At 30.4% G+C, this 27,564-nt stretch overlaps 2 protein-coding genes and 1 non-coding gene across 3 annotated transcripts; 2 read left to right on the plus strand and 1 right to left on the minus strand.

Moving 5' to 3' along the window:
• Positions 1–16,947: 16,947 nt before the first annotated feature.
• LOC129885086 (exocyst complex component EXO70B1) lies at positions 16,948–19,133 on the minus strand. The gene has a single exon (XM_055959300.1). The coding sequence runs from the start codon at positions 18,984–18,986 to the stop codon at positions 17,025–17,027; it is 1,962 nt and encodes a 653-aa protein (XP_055815275.1). The 5' UTR covers positions 18,987–19,133; the 3' UTR covers positions 16,948–17,024.
• A 1,442-nt stretch (positions 19,134–20,575) lies between these two features.
• On the plus strand, positions 20,576–20,647 carry TRNAQ-UUG (transfer RNA glutamine (anticodon UUG)). The gene has a single exon. It is a non-coding gene; the product is annotated as a tRNA-Gln (tRNA).
• Positions 20,648–22,135: 1,488 nt separating this feature from the next.
• LOC129885087 (glycerophosphodiester phosphodiesterase GDPD3-like) lies at positions 22,136–27,437 on the plus strand. Its single transcript, XM_055959301.1, has 8 exons — positions 22,136–22,255; positions 22,598–22,782; positions 25,502–25,561; positions 25,657–25,737; positions 25,830–26,030; positions 26,142–26,237; positions 26,611–26,807; positions 26,923–27,437. Exons 1-8 carry the CDS (start codon positions 22,150–22,152, stop codon positions 27,158–27,160), a joined length of 1,164 nt encoding a protein of 387 aa, XP_055815276.1. The 5' UTR covers positions 22,136–22,149; the 3' UTR covers positions 27,161–27,437.
• Positions 27,438–27,564: the final 127 nt, after the last annotated feature.

The raw sequence follows: 27,564 nt of genomic DNA on the forward strand, positions 1-27,564 counted from the left end.
TTAGAATATCTGATCCATATCCTTATATCCGATCCAAAAAAATTCTTTTAACACATTATCATCAAAAGCCCTCAATTGGGTCATTTCTTCTTCAAAGCTGATGGTGATTGTAAGGCCTGACCAAAATCCATTTTCTTTGTTAAATAGCATAGCCAGATATAACGAAATTAAACACTTGCACATGAATACTAGGCTTTCACGGTCTATTAGGTTAGTTCAATTGATGCAGACTTGTTCATTTATACACATTTTTACACAAGACAAGAAGAAAATTGCTGCTAGTCTCTTTGGGGAAATTGACTCGGGGGGATAAACTGGAGAACTCATTCTCAAAGGAATTTTTTGGGTCGGATATAAGGGCATGGGTCAGATATTCTAATTATATTAAAATGACTGAATTTCTTATTTAATATAAATGTCATGTGTCAATTAAATGACTATTTGGCAATTCCAAGTGTAATATATAAAAAAAGAGCTAGCTATTTTTCAACAAAGCAACTAACGCTAAAAGGAGTATATATATGTGAAAATGTAGATGACGAGGGCATGAGTGAGCTAAACTACAAACGGAGGATATATCTAGACATTTTCGCAAAGTTTAGGGGCATATTTGACTCTTTTCCCTTAAAAATATATTAATGAGTAGCCAAGTTTTAGTTTCTTTAATCGGAAAAGGGCCTAAAATACCCTCGAACTATTGGAAATGATACAAAAATGTCTTTCATCCATCTATTGGGCCAAAAATGCCCATGACATCCACATTTAGGTCCAAAAATGACATTTTCTTTAATGAAAAGGGGCATTTTAGGCCCAATAGATGGGTGAGAGATATTTTTGTACCATTGCTAATAGTTTGAGGGAATTTTAGGCCCTTTTTCGTAATAAAAATTCTGTTAAATAAATTTAATTTATAATTAATTTTGAATAATTAAATTGTAACTAATAGATGACCGCCACGTGTTTAAAAAATTATTAAAATTATTTAATTAAAATTATGTTAAATAATTTAATTATAACCAATAAATGACTGTCACGTGTTTAAAAAATATTCAATCAAAATTCTATTAAATAAATTTTGATTTATAATTAATTTTAAAAGATTAAATTGTAACCAATAGATGGATGACATGTGTTTAAAAAAATTATTCAAATTATTTAATTAAAATTCTGTTAAATAAATTTTTATTTATAATTAATTTTAAATAATTAAATTATAAACAATAGAAAGCCGCCACGTATTTTAAAAAATTATTCAAATTATTTAATTAAAATTCTGTTAAATAAATAGTGATTTATCATTAATTTTAAATAATTAAATTATAACTAATAGATGACCGCCACGTATTTAAGAAAATTATTCAAATTATTTAATTAAAATTCTGTTTAAAGGGTCTAAAATGACCTCGAACTATTGAAAATGGTACAAAAATGCCCTCATTCATTTATTGGGCCTAAAATGTCCTTTTCCGTTAAAGAAAATATCATTTTTGGACTTAAAAGTGGATGTCAAGGGCATTTTTTAGGCCCAATAGATGGATGAGAGACATTTTTGTACCATTTTCAATAGTTCGAGGGCATTTTAGGCCCTTTTCTATTTTATAATTAATAATAAAAATAATCATAGAGTAGTTGTTATTTTAAAAGTTTTAAATCATTAAGGGGTCGTTTGGTAGAGTGTATCATGCTATTTTAAATACACTTAACCAAATAATGCTATTTTAAAATAGAGTGCATTAGTAATGCTTGCATTAATTATAGGTAGAATATGTCTTATGCATTATTTGGTTAAGTGTATTTAAAATAGCATGCATTGCATTGCATAAAAATATTTACTTACAAAAATATCTTCAACAATTATGGTAGAAAAAATGTAAAAAGAATTTTGAGGGGTGATTGGGTCTTTAATTATGTTAATGCATGCATTAAATTCCCTTGCACTATTAATACCTAGAAATTCATGATATTAGTACTACACACTTTAATACACAATAGAGTGTTAACTAATGCATAACATGAAAAAGTGTAACAAATAAGGTACTATTAATACACATAATTAATGCATTATGCATGCATTAATTTTGCTCATACACTATTACGCCCCGAAAGGATACCCTAGACGTGGCCGACACTCGAAGATCATTGCTAGTCCTCAAGCGAATCACTTAGTCCAATCACACGTTCATTCAATCACATTCTATCAGTGGAAGACTCAACTCATTAAGAATGCTCTCATAAATAAGGCCAAAGGCCAACCATCTACCCAATCAAGAACTAGTAAGAGCGAAACTAGTCAAAACGAAATGAATCGACATCATCATCAATGTTTATGAAGCCTTTATCAACAATCTTAGTGGTGCCAATGATAAGTTCATGGCCACCTCAAATCAAATAAAGAGGACTAAACTCAAAGCTTGAAAGATAAATATGGTATCCTCCGGAAGTAGGGACGACTCACCAAATAGCTGAATGCAAATAGATTTTCAACAATGCGCCTCTAGATGATCTCTAGTACCTGTCTCTGTATCAAATGATGCAAACCCAAATTGACATCAGTACATGGAATGTACGATTATGTAAAATAGCATAATGAAACATGCATCAAGGTAGAATCAAATCAACTCAGAGATTTCCAATCGGGAAGGTGGACAACTCAATCAAGATATTCTAAATCTAAAACAAGAATAAAATTTAGACAAAGACCAATCATATACAATCCAATCCAATTCAGAGTACTAATAAGATCTATATGGGAGTTTCTCTTATACGACAACCATCACTTATGAGCCAGTAAAAGTACAACAAGCCGACATTATTGCCACGTCCATCTATTACCTTGCCAGGGTAAGAATGAATTAACAATCATGGATTCGTAACCAATCAAGTCATATCATGTCAAGACAATAATTTAGGAAACATTCGACTTTAACGGTTCAATCATCTCCTACGTTTGGCAACGTAGTTATTAGGTTTGAGTTATTACTTACTCTTATCCAATTCAATGCTCGATACTCCTCCCAAGACTCAATGCTCATAAGACAATCAATCCAAATCAAACCAAATCAGTAAGTCACTTTTGGACTTAGCTCAAAACTCAACTTATCTCATCTCTTTGAAATAGGCATAGTCTCAGCTCGGTGAATGCATTTAAAATAAAAATATAATTTAACTTCTCAACTCAATCTCAAAATAGATGTTTTAATGTAATAATGCTCAACTCGTTTATACTTAAAAATACTCATGCTCAAAATGATAATTAAGGGATTTCTCAAACTCATGTTCAAAATAATAATTAAGAAACTTCTCAAGCTCAATTCATGCCCAAGTTCTTTCTCAATCAAAGATGAAAATAGTCATTATTTAAACTCAAAATAGTGCATAAAATAAATAATGCAAAAACGTTCACAAATCTTTGTTTAAAAACTCCATTAATGTATAAAATAAAAATGAAACTCAATTATGCTTCATGTGAATACAAACATGAATCCATACTTTCAACAAGAATCAATTCAAGAAACTCATTAAGGAATATGGTAATATATATATATATATATATATATATATATATATATATATATATATATATATATATATTAATATATATACGAGAACATTATAGAAATCTTAAATAACTCAAGAACTCAATTCATAGAACCTCGAAACTCAACTCAAATCAATGAAGATATAAGGCATGTGGACGAACTCAATCCACTTTATGATTAGCCTTACATATCTGAAAATCGAAGAACAATTGAACTCGAAGAAGAAGAATCAAGAGACCCTTTCTTGAAATTCTTGGATTCGTTTTCTTGAAAACCCTTGTTGAAGAATCTTGAAAGAGAACTCTAGCTCTTTCTCCTCTTCTTAGCCCTAGTTTCTTTGACTTGAATGCGTTAAAAGTCTAAGAAATGGGTTTAGAAACCCTTATAAGGTCAAAAACGCCCTATATCAATCGTGGGTTAAGTATAGAAGGGTGGAGAAAAGACCGGAATGCCCCTCACTAAAATTGAAAAACAAACAAAAAAAACACATAATTCACATTCCGCGAATGCGCTTTATGGAGAAAAACGTAATCGCATTTAATGAATATGTTTTATGAATAAGGGATAAAATGAACTATGATGAGGCAAGTCCGAGTCGCGGACCTGTCCCGCGCTTTTCTGATATTGTAAATTTTTGCTCGAAAAATTATCTTTTGATCTGATTGGCTTAAAATTCAATCAAGACCACTTTTTCACATGACTTTTTCCCCTGATCGATATTCCGGCTGCGGATTGACCAAAAAAGTTAAGGATGATGTGTTGTGCGAGCATTATTTCATCTAGAGGTATTTTAATAATTTTACCGGGTGTAACATACACTCTATTAAACGACCCCTAAATGCATAAGTAGGGGCGGAATCATGTAGGGATAATATAAATCCGCTTCATCACAAAAATTACAATGTATTTTCCTTCATTCATTTTTACTTGTTTACTATTTTAAAAATAAATTTTCATTTTTATTTATCATTTTTAACATATCAAAATAAGAAAATTATCTTTTTTATTCTATTTTATCCTCAACATTACTCCCTCTAGTCCACGTTAAGTGAATTATTGAGATTTTTTCATAGTCTAAAATAAGTGAATTATTCAGACTTTTTTTCATATGTAGCTTTCATTTAATACGATTTTTAACTACTTTACATGTTTTAAAAGAATATGAACAATAGTATAAAATGATATTTTATTTATGTCCTAAAATATTTTTCTTAAGGAAAGTGTCATGACCCAACAATTCAATTAGAGCCCGTTTGGATTGGATTTTAAGTTGGTCAAATCTACTTTTAAGTCAGTTTTTAACTTCTGAAAGTGTTTGAAAAATATAAAATAACTTAAAATAAGATAAAAATGTAACATCCCCTAAAAACGTTGTATACGATGTTTCAATTTTTTCCTAAACATGATACAACCTCTGTATTTTGGTCATAACTTTTCATAGGAATATCCTAATTGAGTGATTCAAATTTCTAAGTAACCACAAGATCATTACCTACAAGTTTTATGAAGACCATATTTTAATATTCAGAGGTTAAGTAGGTCAAATAAATTAATCTTTGTAAGGTAGGATGCTGTGACGGAAATGAGTGTTTATAGAAGAAAAATCATATCTTACTGTAGGTTTATCCAAATTGGTTGATTCTTAAACGATATAAAACTAGACTTCCATATCTACAATTCTTATGAAGACACCAAATCCTAATAAGGAATTTATCTTATTCAAACGCAGCTCTCAAAAAGAGTATTCTGTCAAAGATAACTTATTTCACCTACCATAGAAAGATCTAGATACATTTAATATCACTCATGACATAAATTGTCCTCTATTTAACATCATCCATGACATCAATATATTCCACTAAATTTTCAGATTTTTTATTTGTAATTATTTTATTTATTGTTAGGTCCCTCTTTCTCACCTATAAATACCCACCTTATTTCCTCATTTTATTCATCAAGCTTTCTCAAGCAAATCTTCTCTCTATACACTTCTTTACACATTCTCAAATATAGTTTTAGTTCTTAGTAGTGAAGAAATACTATTCCGGTGATTCATATACTCCGGGTAGTACACAAAACGTTCCGGCGAGGAGAGAAGCTAGGACTCAAGAGTGTTCATTAAGTCTTTCGGTACCAACTAAAGCTTCGGTTTACAGGTATGTAAGGCTTTAATGAGAGTATTCCTTCCACTCTCATGTCTAAATTATTTTGATTATGTGATAAATTATATTTATTTTCTTTAAGCTCTACTTTAAGTTATGTGTGTGTTTATCTATGAGTTCTTCCACCCATGTAGTCCAAAAACTCTTTCAATTAAATATCTTGATTTCAAGTAATATTTTCTTATGGTAAATTCTTATTTTTACTTAATAGTATGAATCATGGTTAAACTAATGATTATTGCTCTATTTTGATGCAACATAATTTCATATATATGAATTGATGGTTTACAAGTAATTCCTCTATTTATCTATTTAAAGGCTCTTGAAATTCATGGTGGGTTATTTAAAGCATGATTTTTAATTAATTGATTTCAAAGTATTTATGAATATTTATTTACATACATATTTGCAAGTTGAAGTGATTTGAACCCACTAGTTTTACTATATTTTTAATAAAGTTTGACTTGAAAGCTTTGACTCCAAATGAATGTTTATGAAAGCAATATTTATGATCAAAAGAGAGTCTTATGAAATGAAAGAATGATGAAATGATATGAATGATGGATTCTTTATGCAATAAGGACAATTCTTGCATACTTGAATTACCAAATATTTTAATGAGCTATTCTACCGAATATGATGTTTTGAATTCTCAAGCTATATGTTATGACTATTTTGAAGTATTAAACTATTCCGTGGGATTGACTTAGCACCGAATGGGTCATTGAGGTGGGATTCAGTAAGGGAATCCTAGTAGCAACCCCTTGTCTCATTAACTATGTGCCAACATAGGAGCCCTTGTAGGCTTAGGCTAATGGATCCATAAATAGCCCTTAAAGTTAAAGTTAAAGAAATGAATGAAGTTGACGGAGTTCTACCTGGCAAGTAGTCTCCCCGGCCAACGTAGGGGGTTATGTTGGATTCCATGTAATAGCTCGCATGGTCTTAAATGTCGTTTATGGTTATTTTCCCACAAAATGAATGTTTTAAAGGATATCCATATGATTTATTATGCATGTATTACATTATGTTCCATATTGCATAAATGTTATAATATTTCCTCAATGTTCATGTATCCTTACATACTTAGTACATTCAAAGTACTAACGCATACTCTTTTGCCTACATGATATCACCATGTAGGGATCGGTGCTCCTCCTCGTTCTCCTCCACGTGGCTAGTTGATATTTCATTGAAGACTACTTTTGGTGAGTTCCCATGTTCCGGGAACAATACTCCTTTATCTTTCTAGCTTATGATATGTTAAGATATTTTATTATGGAATTTCTTCTATTATGATTGAGGGTGAGCTAGGAACTTGTCTTAGCCCCATTAAATCTAATAGTTAGAGGTATTATTGGACATATGTAAGTTGAAGATTTATTATTATGATTTTCGCTTGTTTATTTATCATCATTACCTATGAAAGGCTAAAAGAATGCTAAGAGGCTTGTTTGAGGTACTTTCGAGTTCCTCATTCGTCATGTCACGTCTAGGTCCTAGGCTTGGGTCGTGACAAAAAATGACTTAAAATAAGTTAAAAATCAAAAGTAAACCTCCCCTACTTTTTATTTTTTGACTTAAAAATCATTGAAGTTTGATTTTTTATTTTTGACTTAAAAGCTACTTTTTAAGTCAATCCAAATGGGCTCTTAATGTGGATAGACGGATCTAGTAATTACTTACTATTCAAATTATTTTTCAAAATCTAAAACTAAATATCAATTAATATAAGTATTATAATAACTACTTATATCAATCGTTATTTTTTAAGACGCGTACAAAATTCAAAGTAGATAAGTAAAAGTGAACGAAGAAGATATATACAAGGTTAAAATTATTTTTTATGCATATATAGTTTATGTTGAATTTCATTAACATATTCATGTATTTACTTCTTCCTATCTTTTAAACCCTTAATAAAAATTCAACTCCATCACTAAAAACTCTCAAAAATAATGTACTGAAATTTTAATTGTAAATATCAAAGACACTATAATATTAAAAGTGGCAAATGAGTTGAGATAACTATATTCCGATTTCTACCTGCTTAAGGCCATCTCCAACCACTCCAAATTTTACACCAAATGCTATATTTGGTGTAAAATTTGGTGCAAAGTTACTCCAACCCACTTCAAATTTTACACCAAAATTGGTGTGTGAATAGTGTAACACCAAATTTGGTGTTACACTATTCATCACACCAAATGTACTTTTTTAATATTTGATTATTATTTTATTATATAATTCTTTTAATTAAATATTATATAAATTATATATTTTAATTAGTATATTTTATTATTTTTATGTAATATATTTATAATATTAATTTTAGATTAAAAATTTAATCTTTTTATAAATAATTTTCCTTTACTTGAATTTTTTAAAATTAAATTTATGTTATTTCTACTATAAATTTAAATTGGATATAAGTACAATTAACCTTGACAAAAATTAATATGCAAAAATATAAATTGGTGGATAAATAATACAATGTACTTTAGAATTATTGAAAATAATAAACATTCAACAAACGTGCTCGACATAAAAAAATTAAGAACAAAGAAGCTCATTTTGAACTATGTAATGCATTAATAGAGCATTTATGGAGTACCGTAGTGATCTTGAAAGTTGAATAATCATGCAGAACTTAAAATACAGTTTTCAATTGTGTAATATTTATTTAATTATATTTCGTTAATGATTTCACTTTTATTTGTATTATCCATTATTATGTATAATATGCAATATTTGCTAGCACTTTAGGTTATTTAAAACCTATGATATAAAATAATTTTATATTAAACTACTATAATTTGAAACAACATAAAAATTATATATAGTGAATATTTTTTTAGAAAGAATTATTTTTTATGAAATAAGAAATAATAATATAATAATGAAGAGAGAAAAAAAGATTTTTTTGGTGTAAAATTTGGTGCAATGGGTTGGAGTTGATTTACAGCGAATTTGGTGTTAGCACCAAATTTAATGTAAAATTTGGTGTTAGAGTTGGAGATGCCCTAAAGACTACACTCTTTTCGGACTATTAAGAGTTGTTTAGATTGTTGATAATTAAGGGTTAATAATATGAAGATAAAATAAAATTATTTCATTTCACATTTAATTAAATTTTTAATTTTGGATTTAACAATTTCTCAGATTATTTATACCACAAAAGAAATCAATAAATCTAGGATCTTTCCCAGTCTTTACTAGAGCTGTTAATACGAACTGACTCACTCCATTCGGGCTAGCCTATACTAACTTTGGAACTTTACTGGTCAGGCCGGACTGGCCCATTATTTTGGTGGGCCAAAAAACAGTCGGTCCAAGCCATAACTACGTGGGCTATGGGCAGCACCGGACCAGCACCATTTTTGTTTATAAATATGAGAAAATTACTCATTTACACATGTTATATTATCATATTTACTAATATTCTCAACTAGTTGGAAAAATATTTAAAATCCCTATTTTTTTTAACTTTCTCACTTTTTCACTGATACATCACTTTTACCTTATATCAGCTACCTAAATTTACTCCTATTCTTCAGCCTCCTCGATGACAGTTTCTTTTTTTTTTCAATTTCAGTCCATCTATTACTCAATTTCAAGCATCTAAGTAAGGTATATTCAAGTTTTTCCTTTAATGGTATCTCACTTCATTCTCACCTTCTTTGATTTCCTCTATTTTTTTCTGTAATTTTTTTTACTCACATTGTTCACTGATACACATAAAATCCGCTCCATCTTTTAGTATTGGTCTCACTCAGTTGAATAAAAATCAAGAAATTCTTGTTTCACCGGACGAGGTTAGATCCAAACATCGTAACGATCCATCAGTGATGGATAAACTCCGTGAGAAATTGAAATTGAAATCTCAAGTTCAACAATCACCCAAAGAAGCCGACAAGAAGATTGAAGGGGTTTCAACACACCCTAATCTCCCAAAGGTATGAGTTTCTATAAGTTTTTTTTAATGTGATTTTTTATGAAGATTTACTACTCCTGATACATATAATTTTATGTATCAGATTTGTATGTATCAAGCTAACATTAGAATCTGATACATCCTGTTGATTTTTTTTTTCTAAATGTCATTTTTTTAAAGTTTTACTGATTTCTGATACATATACTTTATGTATCAGATTCTTATCTATTTTCTGATACATTGTGTTTTTGTATCAAATGCTCATATATCAGGTTTTACTGCTTCTGATACATATTATTTATGTATCAGATTCTCATGTATCAAGCTTACATGAGAATCTGATACATCCTGTTTATATAATTTTTTTAAATGTCATTTTTAAAAGTTTTACTGATTCCTGATACATCTACTTTATGTATCAGAATCTTATCTTTTTTTTGATACATCATTTTTTTTGTATCAGATTCTCATTTATCAAACATTAATGTTCATGATACATCTTGTTTATGTATCAGAATCTCATGTATCAAGATATAATGCTTCTGATACATCATATTTAAATACAAAAATTAAATTATATTTAATCAGTTTCTATTTCAATGCAGGGAATGAAATACGTCATCAAGAAGATCTCCTCACACTCCTTAAGATTCGGCACTGCATATACGACTAATTTTATTGATGATTTCAAATCATCAATAGGTGATAAAGCTATACAATTATTTCGACAAATCATATTTGGTCACTATCTAGATATGCCACAGTGCAATTTTTAAGGGCAAATCATCAAATGCCTCTTACTTTTTGAGGTCGAGCAAAAAAACAGAGAGGAATTGCATACCTCCTGGTCAAGGAGAACCGATGGACGTCGAGTAGTTTTTTTAATTTTACAGTAGTAGAATGTACAATTATATTTTTGCACCAATAGTAAACATTTTTTCTGGCTATTCAATAATTTAGCAGATTTTTAAGTTTTTCTAATATTTATGTATCATATTTTGATTTATCAAACTTGAATGCTTCCGATACATCTACTTCATGTATCAAATTGTAATGTATCAATATTTAATGATTCTGATACATCTATATTTATGTATCAGAATCATATGCATCAATCTTTTACAGCTTCTGATATATATTGTTTATGTATCAGATTGTAATGTATCAATATTTAATGATTCTGATACATCTACATTTATGTATCAGAATCACATGCATCAATCTTTACAGCTTCTGATACATATTATTTATGTATCAGATTGTAATGTATCAAGATTTAATAATTCTGATACATCTACATTTATGTATTAAAATCTCATGCATCAATCTTTACAGCTTCTGATACATATTGTTTATGTATCAGATTGTAATTGATTGATATTTAATGACTCTGATACATCTACATTTATATATCAGAATCTCATGCATCAATCTTTACAACTCTTGATACATCTACAATCTATATCAATACAACATGTTATGTATCAATCACAATCCACTTAAAAACTAATACAACAACCTTTAAAGTATCAACCTTAATACGTCGAATGTTTATGTATCTGTTATTCTTATATATCAGATTCGAAATTATTATCAATACCAAGTAACTTACAATGAATATAATTACCAACTATCCATGTATCAATTATTGATATTCAATTACTATTTTGGTTAATTGATATATGTATCAAAAACAACCCATAATGTAAAAAAAAAACTATGTAGATGTAAATACATGATCCAAATAGAATGTATCCTGGCATAACAAAATATCATTTCTCTTTGGAATGAAATTACAACTCTTTCTGATGTGGCCTTCATGGCCACAACGACTACAAGAATTTGTGCTCGTTCTTATCTTCTCACTAGAGTACTTTTTTCTTTCTTTCTTTGGTCTTCCTGCATCCTTTTGTATCTTGGTGGCAAGACGAATTCTTTCAAAATTTCTTTCAGAACAGACCAATCCTTCTTATTTGGCATTGGAACCATTGGAAATTCATAAGTATTTGCCAACGCCTCTGGTTTGTAGTAATCAGAATAGTATGGGTGCATGCCTGTAATGTTCTTGCTCTTCAACACTGCAATTGCGTGTGGACATGGTATCTCGTCTAGTTGAAATCTGCCATAATTGCATGTTTTTCTTTCAAGACACACAATGTATCTTATACCTGACTTATAAACAGAATAAAGATATTCTGATGAAGCAACAACCTGCAGTAAATAATTATCACAAATATGTATCAACAATGATGTATCAAATACAGGAATGATGTATCAGAACTGATATATCAGGTAATACTGATAACAGGAAATACAGAACTGATGTATCCTATAGCTATGTATCAAGCAACTATGTATCAAGTAGATAACTACTTAAAAAAAATAACAGGAGTGTACCTTCATTCTCGAACACTTCATTGTGTTTGATATTAGGATATCTTCGAATTTCCTACTCAAAGTATGTTTTGTATAAGTTGCTATTTCCCTATTTTTGCAGTTCCAAGCACCAAACACACCCTTTTTTGTTAGAACTTATGCTCTGTTTTTGAGTTTTCTTTCATAGTCAGATCTGTTTCTTTTTTTAAAGAATTTTTTGCCTTAATTAGCATGGTAATTGATTAAAACAATCAATCATAGCTTGAATTACGTTACTACCCATAAATAACCCAACAACATTAATTGTTTTACACCCAAAAACTGATGTATCAGCACAACAAGTAATGTATCAGAAATATTTTAAAAAAGGGGAAATTGCGTAATTTCATAAAAATGAGGGATACATCGTAATTGAGCCTTTTCAGTATGTGATTTAGGTAAAGTTTACTATAAATATATTCTTTATAGAAGAGGAATTTTCATAAACAACAAACATTAAGCCTTAAATAGGATCCTTTAGCTATAGTTTCACTAATTACATTTCGCCACTATACTTTGATTTGCTACGCACTGTATTCCTAGAATTTTTTCGCTGGATTTGAAAAAATACTTATATAATTGAAATATAAAATCACACCAATTCATCATCGTTCTTCTTAGAAAATTACGGATTGATCAAATTGAAGCTTTTTTTATTTGTGATACCAATGAGGAACTGGCCAAAAATGATCTATTGGAGCAATATGCAAGAGATTACAAAGATTGATTGAGCTGTTTTTAGTACTAGAGAGTGTTTGTAAACGGGGTTTTACTTAAAATTATTGGATCCAATTGAGTTTTTCAATGGAAGCTTAATTTGTTTTTTAACAAATAATACAAAATCGCACAATTGCAGTTTTTCTTCAAGCCAATATCGCAGTTGCTTTTCATGTTTTATATCATTATTGGTATAACAATGTATATGTAAAGCATGTTTTAGGGAGGGAGGAAGGGGGGGGGGGGGTTCGTGATTGACTTTGACAACAAATGAACACATTATGCTTAATTGAGATACAAAAATATAAAATATACCTTTATTTTGAATACAGATACAATTGGTGATTGACTTTGAACACAAATGAATACGTTATGCTTAATTGAAATACAACATACCAAATAGACCTTTATTTTTTTTAATACAAATATGGTTGGTAATTGGAATATAGCATACAAAATAGACCTTGATTTTGTTGAAATGACTCATTTTGAATACACATGGATACAATAAGCTTAATGAAATACAAAATTTCTAAAAATACAGTTGATATATAAAAATATAACTGACATATGAAAATACAACTTACATATGAAAAAATTAAATATGAAAATACACGTGAATACAAAATATGAATATGAATATAAATACAATATAAATATGAATACATATGAGTTAAACATGTAATCAGCTACAGAACTACAAAATCTAATGAATACAAATACAATATGAATATGAATACATATAACCTAATGAATACAAATGCAATATAAATATGAATACAAAAGCAACCCTAAATAGTAGTGAGATCAACTCAAAAAATTCATATTCAAAAGAAAATTTCTTCTAAGATTGAATAAATTTAAGCACAGAAATACATAATAGATATGGAATTGACACAAAACTACAAACCCAAAAGTAAACAATGTCGATATTAACTCAATGAATGCATATCCAATAGGAAGTTACCTGATTCAAGGAGTTTCTGAATTTGCTGGAGATTCAAATTAAGAATGAAAATCAATTTTGGGAGAATTTTCAATTTTGAAAAAAAAGAAGGAAATGGAACATCGATTTTGTATTTTTTTAAAAAAACAATGCCAATAAAATCTCAATAAATACATACCCAAAATAAAGATACATGATTCAATGAGATTCTGATTGAAATCTTTTGTATGATTTTTCCGTTTTGAAAAAAAAATAATCTAAAAGGAGAGAGAAGCGGGAAAAAAATATAATGGAAGGAGAGAGATAAAAAACGAGAGTGAGGTTGAGGGGGAGCGAAAATAGGATGTATTTTAGGAGGATAATTATAAACATGTAATTTGCTATAAAACCAACACATAGTGGTTTATTATAATATTTTTAAAGTATAGTTATTTTCGCTAAATAAGTTGGAATTTTTGCCTACTTTCATAATTTTGTCAATTTTAAAATGTTAACATAAATATCGACAAGACAATATTACATGGTGTTTACTATTTGTTGACCAAGTCTCAAATTCATAAATAAAATAATCTTAATAATATTTATTAAGTTTGGCTTTAAGTAAATATTTGGTTGTATGACTTCAATTTGAAATCATTGTCATTTTATGTAGATCTTTTGGATACAACAGTGCAAGAAAATATTTTTAATATTTGAATTTTTGAACTTTATAATATTTATATGCATTGTTTAAGACTTTCAATTTGGACTCCTCTTGTATTTTTAATTATTTGTTATTAGGCCTACGGGTCAGCCCAATCCACATTGCTCAAACCCTACATGCTAGCGCTCTTATCCGAGCTAGGCTAAAAGACTCTATTCTTAAATGGACTCTAAAAATCTTAGTTCAATCCTATCATATCACGAGTTGGGCCGGATTGGACAATTGGGTCTAGCCCTTATCGATGGCTCTAGTCTTTACCATTCTCTCATTGTTTCTTGGAAAAATTACACGAGATGGCAAACATTACTAGTTTATTACTCCATATAGGTATAGTTTTATTTTATTATCATTTGTGGGTATATTTTGTTGAGATTTGCTATAATTTATTTGTATATTTTGCTATATTCGTGTACAATATTTGTATAATTTACTATACAATTTGCAGTATTTGTATATTTTAGTATACAAATAATTTGTGGGTATAATATTTGTATAATTCGCTATACAATTTACAGTTTTTGTATAGAGTTTGTATAGTTTGTTATACAATTCATAATATTTGTATATTTTGGTGTACAAATAATTCGTGGATATAACATTTGTATAATTTGCTATACAATTCACAGTTTTTGTATAGCATTCGTATATTTCGCTATACAATTCACAGTTTTTATATAGCATTCGTATATTTCGCTATACAATTCGTGTATAACGTTTGTATAATTTGCTATACAATTTGCAGTATTTGTATATTTTAGTGTACAAATAATTTGTAGGTATAATGTTTGTATAATTCGCTATACAATTTGCAGTTTTTGTATAGTGTTTGTATAGTTCGTTATACAATTCATAATATTTGTATATTTTGGTGTACAAATAATTCGTGGATATAACATTTGTATAATTCGCTATACAATTCACAATTTTTGTATAGCATTCGTATATTTCGCTATACAATTCACAGTTTTTATATAGCATTCGTATATTTCGCTATACAATTCACAGTTTTTGTATAGAGTTTGTATATTTCGCTATATAATTCGTGTATAACGTTTGTATAATTTGCTATACAATTCGCAGTGTTTGTATATTTTAGTATACAAATAATTCATGGGTATAATATTTGTATAATTTGCTATATTATTCACAGTTTTTGTATAGTATTTGTATAGTTCGTTATACAATTCGTAATATTTGTATATTTTGGTGTACAAATAATTCGTGGATATAAAATTTATATAATTCGTTATACAATTCACAATTTTTGTATAGCATTCGTATATTTTGCTATACAATTCACAGTTTTTGTATAGCATTCGTATATTTCGCTATACAATTCACAGTTTTTGTATAGCTTTTGTATATTTCGCTATATAATTCGTGTACAACGTTTGTATAATTTGCTATACAATTCGCAGTGTTTGTATATTTCGATATACAATATGTGTATAGCATTTGTATAATGGCAAACATAAATTTATCATTATAAATAATTAAGGAAACTATACCCATATGGAGTTATTATGCTTAAAAGGTTTGTCATATATGAAATTTTTCCCTTGTTTCTTCATCAAAAAGACCCAAAGCCTCCCAAAAAAATAAATCACATTTAGCTTAGTTTAACTAGTTTATATACATTGCTACAATTATTGAATTACAGTATATATTTTGTGAATATTCAGTGTGTATACAAGATATATTGATTACACATATACACAGAGTATACATTGGTTATTCAGGTCCAGAGCGTATATTCGATGTAATTAATGTATATTCTTTTGAATACTCATATATATATATATATATATATATATATATATATATATATATATATATATATTCTACAATATAATGTACATACATATCGTATACAGAAATCATTAAAACAAAAAGATTGGGAGAAGGAGTATGAGAAGATTCACTTGTTCACACAAAAAAAACACAATTCAAGCTAAGATCTCCAAACTCGTCCAACAAGCACCATTGAATTACCAACGACATTTATATATAATGTATAGAAAATGTGTATACTATTATATATATATATATATATATATATATATATATATATATATATATATATATATATATATACACACATTCGTTATAAAATATATATACATTTGCAAGGTCACTACGATAGATATATAGTTTTCCACTTCAATATGTAAGTCTGGATACATTTTACCCTCCCCACACCTCACTTGTGAATTTCACTGAAGATATATTGTTGTTATCATCTACATTAGCATTGATCCTTGAAATTGCTGAGAAGTTCTCAAATCAAATGTAGTATAGAAACATTGTCAGCTCTGCACATAGTATATAGCAGGTCATCAACAAAACATGCATATAAGGGTTAAACCGAGTCCATCTCTAACAATATTAATAGAGTACTTGAAAACAATTGTTCAAATGTCATAAACAGACACGAATTTCAAATCAAAACTTTAAATTTAAAAATCCAAAATTGCATGGCCAAACAGTACCAAAAAGAAGTTCAGAAGATTGAAATATATAAAAAGGGGGAAATGAAATACAATAATTAATAACATGTCATACAAAATTATCAACTCTGCTCACTACTATGAATATAAATATCACAAACTTAAGTCTTCCTCCTGGCCATTGATGTGGAATTACCATCAAAGAAATCATCAATCAATGTTTCAATATCCTCTGGCTGATACTTTATATACTTCTCTGCTTGCTTTGCATTATCCAAATACTGTCTAAATCTCCCATAAAATGATCTATAAGCTGGAATTACCAATGCTGATATCGAGACTCGAAGCTCCGATTGAAGTTGCTCATCACTTACAACCCAAGTAGTCTGATTCCTATGTATTTCATCGAAAATCGTGTTGAAATTCTTGAACCTTTCTTTTACTGTTGTCTTCGCCACTTTCCCGTGCACTTGCATTCCATCGTGTGATAGGATTTGGAGTACTTTACCCCATGTTTCCCTCTGGTAGTTCTTGTGGTAATGCCTAACGATCGTTGATCGTCTCCTACACCACGTATCGCCCATCACTTGATGTATCTCCTCGGAACCTTTCACTTTTTGTAAAATGTACCTACCATTGTTCATTAGGAAAATGTCACGTAACGCGGGGTCTCTGTAAAGATTTGATTTTGCTTCAAGATTCGTGTCCAAAAGGTCCATTATCGTCACGAGCTGTATTGAGAATGGCGTTGTCCGAGCTACTGTCTCGGAATTAAAATGTGGGCTATCATTCTCTGACTCTACCTCCAATGTTGGTTTCAATTTGGCATTGACATTGGATTCTTCGAATTTTACGTGTTGCTGGAAAATATGCTCTAGGGTGACTTTGTATTCACAAGCATATTTTAAATAATTCATGACATAACGCGTTAAGGGGTGCACTGCCCCTCCAGGGACCGGTGTCCTTGCAACGTCGTTTTTTATGGAATTTTCCAGATCACAGAATTTACTCAAAGCTGCTTCTCCTAACCTGTCTGTTGTAGCTTGAATCTCTGAATTCAATTCGTTCTCACATTCATTTGAACACGAGTTTTTGATGGATGGAATGAGATCACGTAGAGCTTCATACATGTCTAGATATTTGAAGAGCTTCTCCTCGGAGCGTTTGGTCATGGTTACAGCCTCAGCAAAGTCAAGAAGCTGGATGACAATGGCGCGAGCCAGGTTGCTAAATAGGTATTGAGAATTCATTGGAGACTCGGAGAAAACAGAGTCCCCGAGTCTCTTTTCACCGGGGAACAGAGTTGTTGAACAACTTTTTACAACTCTGATCCACCGCGTAATCTCTCCTTCTAAAGAATCCCATTGCATTCTTTGCACATCCTCCATGTTTATCTTCTCGAATTCGAGCTTTTTCATTTGTTCAACAAATGCATTTCTTCTCGAAATCGAGTACACTTGACAACATTCTGTTTCATAGCCAGCCAAGATCATGGCAGAGACAATTCGGTTCATTCTTGTCACCGCGTCAGGAGGAAATGACGGATATTCCTCCTCTCCATTGGATTCCGAAAGGGTTAAACTACATGCTTCCCCATCAACTAGTAGCCTGTTTGAATTGAAGGAAGAGTTTTTATAAACTTTAACACTTGAAGAAGAATCTTCTAACAAGGCTCTCAAATCTTCTTCCATGAACGTCATGACCCGTTGTAGGACCATGCTCGTTCTGTTCAACGAACCTGAAGGAAATTCACTCAAGGAATTTGTCAATTTGGATAAACGTGACACTGCTTCTACGAAAAAGTTGTCCTCCTCCATCTTGCAAAATTTTGTAGCCGAACTTTCACGAGTACTATGCTTGATGATCTTCGATTCGATGATTTTGAAGAACGTCTCAACGATTTCAGGGACATCAGGGGGATTTGATTTATCATGACATGTGGTAAGTACATCGATGAATCGATCAATATCTTCCGATAATTTCTTAACATCCTGATCATTGTGATGATTCAAGGAGTGTTCCAGCTCTTCCTGGCTGCTCTTTCTTGAGTCTGGATCGGTCGGATGAGGTGGTTTCGGGCTGCCTGTAAAGCTACCATTTTTATCTAGGTCATTCTTCACCATTTTTGCTATAATGAATAATTTCTAGATCAAGAAAAATAGAAAGGGGTCGATAGATTGAAAAAATAATAATGTAAGAAGCAATAGGGTTGAGTGATGAAAAATGAGAGGAATCAAGAAAAGGAACAAAATTGATTTGATTGAGAACCAAGAATGATGAAAATGATGATGTTTAATTTTTGTGATAGAACGAGTTTATGGGAAAGATTGGTTGGTAACAAGTTGGCTATTGACCCGGTTAACAAGCTTAGTTGAATAATATAATTGTGCTTCACACGACTATACTTTTGTGTTAGCATGATTGGTTGCATTATCTTAGTAATGGTTGCCCACTAATTATTGTTCAAAAAACAAAGGGCATAGCTACTTACTAGTCCACATGGTAGTGGGGTGGTAAGCACACTTTTATCATTAATTAAAGGTTTCATGTTTGAATAATGATAATGAAATTATCAGATGAGTTATAACAATCAAACCTCACATTTTGAGTATTTATGTTTCGAGGATATTTATAATCCTTGGTATACAACTTGTTGGATGGTTTGAGATGAGGCTTGAGGGGCTTGGATGTGTATTGGATCGGTTTTAAGTTGATACGACTGAGATCGTGGTGATGAGAGGCCTGACTAGTATCGTGATAGCAAGGTCTTGAGTCGTGATCCCTAGAGATGTTGACAAGTCAATGTCTGTGAATAGGGGCGGCAAAATAAAATTAGGTCTATCTAATCCATCAAACCCATTTAAGTTTGGGCGAATTATTGATCCGATTATTTATTAGTTCAATTTGTTTCTGCTCATAAAGAATTTGCTTGATATGCGGCCCAAATTGACTCATGAGAAATTTTATCAAAATATTTTTTTTTATTCAATGTGTTATATATAGACATAATAAAGAAAAATAATAATTTCATCAGCTACTCCTTTTTTTGTTCTTTATCTTAATATGTTTGTCAAATAGAGTCATATGGGTGCATATCGATCGGTTTGATTTTATGTATTATCAGTTCTATTTTTTGATTTTCGATTTGTGAACATGCTAAATCGATAACCATACCAATATGATATTTATTATCGATTTTTGGTTAATGGATTTTTGGTCCTTCATAATTTGATTTTCGATTTAACTGATAAGAAAATACTCATATAATCATATATACACGACATTCATAAAATAAAATTGTAGGAAGAATAGAAGTGCACACACATTTCTACATTGATCACTTTTGTTTGAGACAAAATTGTTCGAATTTCTTCTCAAGACTCATGCAATATATTGCGGAAACAACGTTAGTTGTCTGTCTTTATCACAATCAAATCTAAAATTTAAAAGAGAGAAGGTAATACTAGTTTGTGTCGAGAAGAGAGAGGGTGTTGTAATAGAGAGGTAGTTTGTGTTGCCTACGACTAAAGTAATAGTACTAAAATTTAGGAAATAACATTGATAAAATATTTAAGTCACTATTATATAATTAGGAGTAAAATAGTAATTTTAACATTATCTCATTAGGTTATCAGTATAACCAGAACCAAAATCATAATAAAATTATCTTATTTAATAATATAAACTAAAGAGGGCCCGTCCTGTTCAAACAGGTTCTATGGTGTAGTGGTTAGCACTCTGGACTTTGAATCCAGCGACCTGGGTTCGACTCCCGGTAGGACCTTTTTAATTTAACTTGTCATTTTTTATCTTCTTCCTTTTGCACTTCTAAATTGTCCATAGACTTTAAAAGGGACCAGAAATTCAAAAATAAGAGTTGCAAGCTGCACAAAATTATCAATATGTCTAGCTCTGTCAAACTTATTTATTAATATGACGAAAATATACAAATTTTATACATCATGTATATGTATATTAATATTTAAATATATAAAACCTATACATTTACTGCTTATTTTGTAAATTAGATTATCCAAAAGAGTCTTCCACTGTTTACCATGGCCTAAAATTACTTTTCGAGTAAATGAATAGGTCTGTATATGCCTAAGCTTCTTACATATAGTAACTATAAAGTCGAATATGAAATGATTTGCTAATGACAGGAGATATAAAAAAAAAGGGCAGTCCGGTGCACTAAGGCTCCCGCTATGCGCAGGGTCCGGGGAAGGACCTGACCGTAAGGGTCAGGAGATATAAATGAACAAAAAATTGAACGATAGCAAAATTAAGTAATTTCAGATAGTATCAAAAAAAGTATAGACCTTTTCTCCAAAATTATACACATGTTTCGAGAAAGAGTAAGAAAATTCCATGCACAAAGATTATTTGTACATCCATCATGTGTCAATCTTGACTTTTTCTAGTAGATTCTTTGATCAATTTCTAGAGTTTAATCATATTTAAGTCACAAACCTTGAAATGGGTCCATTTGAATAAAGCGTATTTGAGTTTTAAGGTGATTCAAATTGGTTATTTAATTTAATTTTTATACATATTTTACAAAAAAAATTTAATATAACTATAAAATTTGAATTAAAATTATTGAATTAGTTAGAACTTGTACTTAATCTTCTAGCTCTATCCCTACACCTGAACACTTTGCCATTTGAATAAAATAAATCAATCCTCACAATATTTGAAACAAACAAATAAATTACACTGATTATGTATAATAATATGAAAAAATAACCTAAATACACATCTTATTTTATCATAATTTCTAAAATTTTCTATCATTTAAAAAAATTCAAAAATTCCCTCTCGGATACATAACTTTCCTCTCGCTGATACATCCCGATCCTCTTCTCTGATACATCCCTCTCCTCTCGGATACGTTCCTCCCATCTCCGATACATCCATCACCTATGTATCAAAATGTCTGCTAATGTATCCGAAAGTCTAATGATGTATTCAAAATCTATAAATTTTAAAATATATATATAATTTAAAAAAAAGAGAAAAATAATATAATTAGCTCTTTAACACTTAGTGATTTAGGTAAATTATACTACTAATTTCTTTACTTCATCACCAAATAAAAAAGAAAAGAGAAGAGGAAAACACTCCAACACGTACACGTTTAGTGGGTATAAATATAAGACACGGTTTTAGACTTTTACTTTGTAAAGTAAAAGGTTTGTGTGTAATCCTTTAAATACCTACCATAAATAACAACGTTCCTCTTTCTTCTAACATCTAACACACAGAAAGAACAAAAAACAAAAAATGGCTCTTAAGGCAGTTCCAATTTCTCAAATTATTGATCAAATTGATGTTGAAAATGTCACATTTCCTTCACTCTACAATAACAATTCTACATTTCTTTCCAATGGTAAGTAATTTCTTTCCTCCTTTTTCTCTTTTATGGTTTCACATGTTTTGATGTTTGATACTTGCACTTGAAGTTCGATTAAATTTGACTTTATATCGAAAAGTTTCATACTTAATGATAAAGTATTTATATAGTGTTAGAATGGTTCAAACATGATATCTCTGATTAATTATGAAAAATGATATTTATATTTAGTCTGACTAAATTTGAGTTCGCTCCTGAAAGCCTTCCTCAATGGGGTAAAGCGCTATATTTAGAAGAGTTCGAATTCGAGATTTCTGATTAAGATGAAGGAATATTTATCACTGGAAGTCACAATTTCTTATATTTTTACATATGCAGTTGAAGATGAGGATGATTTTGGGAAAAGGAATAATAATAATTTTGTAGTAATGGGACATAGAGGAAGTGGAACAAACATGTTGCAATATTCTTCAGAGACATCAAAAGCAATAAAAGAGAATACTTTGCTTTCCTTCAATGAAGCTGCTAAATTCAACCTCAATTTTATAGAATTTGATGTTCAGGTCAGACAACAATGCTTTAAAATTCATGTTTTTTGAAGAACATTTTCATAACTCTTCTGATTTACTCCCTTCGAACCACTTTATTTTAGCACCAGCGTTCGGTTTGGTTTTAAAAATTTACCTGTTTGACATCGGTTATCAATTTTTGATTATCGATTTAATCGTTAAGATTTGACACAAAAAAATTATTGAAAATCTCTTTAAAATAAGGTGATAAACCAAATGAACTATACATATGTTGACAGAATGCATTTTACCAAAAGTAAACACTAGTACATGGTAGGATAATTGAGAGTTTGAGACAATCAAAAATAAAAGTATGAAACTAAATCTTAAGTCAAGGACTTTAAATATAATTTATTTGTAATTTATTACCCGTTAAGAAAAAAATTCAAATCATTAAGAACCAATAATTCGATAATAAAAAAAATTCAAAATTATTACCGAAATTGCTAAATCAATAATACATTATCTATAAATCAATAACTTTTTTTTGATTCAGATTATCTGATTCGATTCGATTTTGAATCGCCCTACTTTATTAATCACATTTTTTATTTTTATGCCCCACTATTTTAACACATTTTTTTTATTATTTTTACTTTTTTTTTGATAGTTAAAAATATATATATTATTACTTAATTATGTATCATTACATCAGGAGTGGTAGCATTACTGGTAGCAATAGTTTGATTGTTAGAGGCCATAACTGGCTCAGATACAGGATTACACGATATATTACAAACTAGACTATCCGTGTTTGCAAAAGTGATTTTTTTAAATTTTTACGCCCCTTAAAAACTATATATGTTTAGACTATCATAATTAAATTGTATACATCTAACCATCTAACTATATTTAACTACTTATTTAAATATTTGAAGAGAGAGGATAAAACTTCAATCAAGATTATACCTTAAGAACTAAAATGTTGAGCATTAATCATTACCGATTATAAAGTAAGCTGGATTCCGTAGTATCATTTGAGAAATCTTATTGTACATTCATTAATAGAAGTAGCATGGACGTTTGTCACCACTAGGGTGAGGTGAGATGAATATGATTTCATCCATCTTAATCAGAAATTTCAGATTCAAGTCCTAGAAATGAAAAAAATTAGATTATGTTCTTCCTTTTTAATGCGCTTTTTACTGAGAATTCAAATGTGAATATCGAAGATAGTGCGGAAACATAAAAAGAAACATGAACGTTAATCACTTAAGTAAAAACTTTCAGTAGGTATTTATTCGGACTAGGATTATTAAATGGGCGGGTTGGGTTGATTTGAGAATGTTAAAATAGGTTGAGTTAATAATGAGCGGATTATTGACCTGCTTAAATGTTATTTGGGATGAAGCGGGTTAGGCTGAAATGAGCTAAAATCGATCATAATCCAATCCGTCCAGTTTTTACTATAATTTAAAGAAAACAATACATAGTAAGGCAAACATGCAATATGTTTTTACTATATACAACAATAGTTTAAAAGAATTATAATTTGTAGCTACAGATAGGATTTATAGAAAATTTCTCTCTCCTCTCTCCCTTACTCCCTCCCCCGTCTCTCTCCTCTCTCTCTCTCTCTCTGCATTCTCACTCGCCTCTCCCTCTCTCTACCCTCTCTCAATCGCCTCCTTCTCTCTCTACAATACAAATACAAATGGTAACATTTAGCGATACAAATACAAATACAAATACAAACACACATGGTAACACATAAATACAATACACAAAGCAACATATAAATTCAAATAATCTTGTTTTACGAAATACAACATGGATACAATTATATTCGTGATACAATTATTGATCAGATGTACAAATCAATTGTCTCTCTCCTTTCTCTCCAGATTTCGCTCGCCTCTCTCCTCCCTCTCACAATAATGATGTTCGTTTCTCTCCTTCTTCTAGTAGCTAGTTTTTGATACAAATCAATTGTATTCATGATATAATTATCAATTAGATATGCAAATCAATTTTGTCTCTTTTCCCTCTTTCCAGATCTCGCTCGTCTTTCTCCTACCTATCCCAATCTTGCTTGTAATTCTCCTCCTTTTAACATGTAGCTACGAATTGTAAATAAGTAAACTATAATTATAGATCTCAATTAAGTCCAAACTATAGTCATTTTTGAAAGTTGCTCTTTAAAAAACATATCAAAATAAAAAAAAGGTTTTAATTTCGCATGGGTCAATTTGGGTTGATCCTGCATATCAACCCTGTTTTAGAATGGGATGAACTAAGCGGGTCAAAATAAGCTCAGTTAATATAATAAGCTGGTTATTTGTCCAAACATAAATGGATTGAACGAATCATGACTTTATGGGCTGATTTAGACACCCGTAACTCAGACAATCATAATGCAAGTGTATTCAACATCTTATTTCTCTTAGGTGTAGCAGTGTGTACTGAAAATATGAACTAATTAAACCCTATAATGACAATGTTTGTTACATACTTCATGACTTTCAAAGTAACTAATTAAACCTATAATAAATAGCCTATTTATTCTGCCTTTTCTTATTTATCATATGTTCATCATGTGTTCATTTTATGATCTATGGGATATTTGAATTCAATTAAGGCACTGATTCTTTGTTTGTCTTTTCAATTTTTCCCCCTCTTTCCTGGCCCTGCTTCTTGGTAGGTTTGCTTGCAAAATATAATTGGCAAGCAAAGAATACCATAGATGAAATTGTGTATCAAAATCTTTTTGTAGGTAACGCGCGATGGCCATCCTGTAATTTTCCATGATATGTTCATTTTTACACAACAAGAGGTTTGTTACAAAAAATAATTCCATCATAACGATGCTCGAATATGATAATTTTGGATGTCCTGACACTCGATATTGACCTTGCGACGAATTTTCAGGGGAAGTTGATTGAAAAAAGAGTTACAGACCTCACTTTGGAGGAGTTCCTTTCATATGGACCTCAGAATGCCTCAACAAACGTAACGGATTCTTCGCCCTTCATACGTGCTGTAGATGGTTTCATCAAATTCGTGCAACTATACTGATATTTTTATTTTATTTTGGTAAATAGGTGGAAAAACCATTATTTAGAAAAATGAAAGATGGGACGATCTTCGAATGGAAGGTCGAAGAGGATGATCGATTATGTACGCTGCAAGATGTGTTTGAGAATGTCAGTCAATCTGTAGGATTTAACATTGAGTATAAATTTGATGACATGAGAAATTATAAAGACGAAGAACTTGTTCGTGTTATTGGAACAGCTTTGCAGGTAATTTTATAATATTAGCAATCATATTACATAACAAGTTTCGATTCTTTTTTCTTGTGACACAAAAAGTTGTCAGTACTAACATTTTTGTTGTAACATACTATGATCCAGGTAGTGTTCAAGTACGCGAAAGGCAGGCGCATCATGTTCTCGAGCTTTCAACCAGACGCAGCTCAATTGATCAGGAAGGAGCAGACTGCCTATCCGGTGAGTAAATTTAAACTCCATCTGTGAGGTTTTTAGCGTTGATTTTGGAGAAGTTATACGTTCAAACCTACTAATTGTTGCAATCTTAGTGATTTTAAACTCTGCATTGAAATTACTAGATTCAGTGAATAAACTGAAATACTATAAGGTTGCATCCACCTCTATTTATGACCGTTAAGGATCATGGAATTCTTGAATGTTTAACTTCAATTCCATAACTACGATGATCAATCTCCTATAGGATAGCTTAATTGCACGAGTTCGCGTCAGTTATACCTTACGAGTGGACAGAGTTTTCCCTTTTCATTTCTTTAAATCATAGAAAATGGACACTCATTTCTTGAAATGTGCCATCTATATGATCATGATACAGGTTTTCTTCCTAACGAACGGAGGATCTGAAATTTATTCTGACATCAGAAGAAACTCGTTAGATGAGGCGATTAAGTTGTGCTTAGAAGGCGGCCTGCAAGGCATCGTCTCGGAGGTCAAAGCCATTTTAAGAAATCCAAGAATGATAGCAATAATTAAAGAATTCAATCTTTCCCTTTTGACATATGGCCAACTAAAGTAAGTATTAATTGAAAAAAAGTTGTTATACAATGTAGTGTATGTACATATTAGTTCAATTTTCGTCGTACGTTCTTAGTGTACTAAAAAATAAATACATTTTATACCCTTGTAGTAACGAAAAGGAAGTGGTTTACTTGCAATACATGATGGGTGTTGAGGGAGTGATTGTTGATTTCGTCGAAGAGATTACTTCAGCTGTTTCCCAGTTTTCGAAACAAGTTCATCATGCCGGAAAAGAAGACTTGTTATTGCTGGAAAAGAGGCTGCTATCGGAGAAACGAATAACTCCCTGCTCGGAGGATGAGATCTCATATTTTCGAAGGCTCGTGCCAGAGTTGATACATTCTTGAATTCACATAATATATGTTCTTTTTTGGTCTGTACATTAGTTGTATGTTTTCATGTATTAGGTTGTATAATAAAATTTTGAATAGGGACATGTATTATGGAAAGGATATTTAACAATCAAATGTAAAAAGGGGAATAATGAGGTCTGTATAAGTTTTGCATCTAAGCCATCTACATTTGTATCAAGGTTATTGGGTTCGACTTAACCCGTATTTTGGTTTACTGGTGTATGTCCTATATATATCTATGTATCACCATTGTATATTGGTATATTCCATATGTGTCTCTTGTGTATAGCATATGATTGTCAGGTGGATAAGTTCTATATACATGTGACATATATATAGATGCAAGTGATATACATGTGATATAAATGAGACTGTTCTTCTTTAACCTCGAACTCAGA

Source organism: Solanum dulcamara, chromosome 4 (assembly GCF_947179165.1).
Source record: "Solanum dulcamara chromosome 4, daSolDulc1.2, whole genome shotgun sequence".
Taxonomy (NCBI): domain Eukaryota; kingdom Viridiplantae; phylum Streptophyta; class Magnoliopsida; order Solanales; family Solanaceae; genus Solanum; species Solanum dulcamara.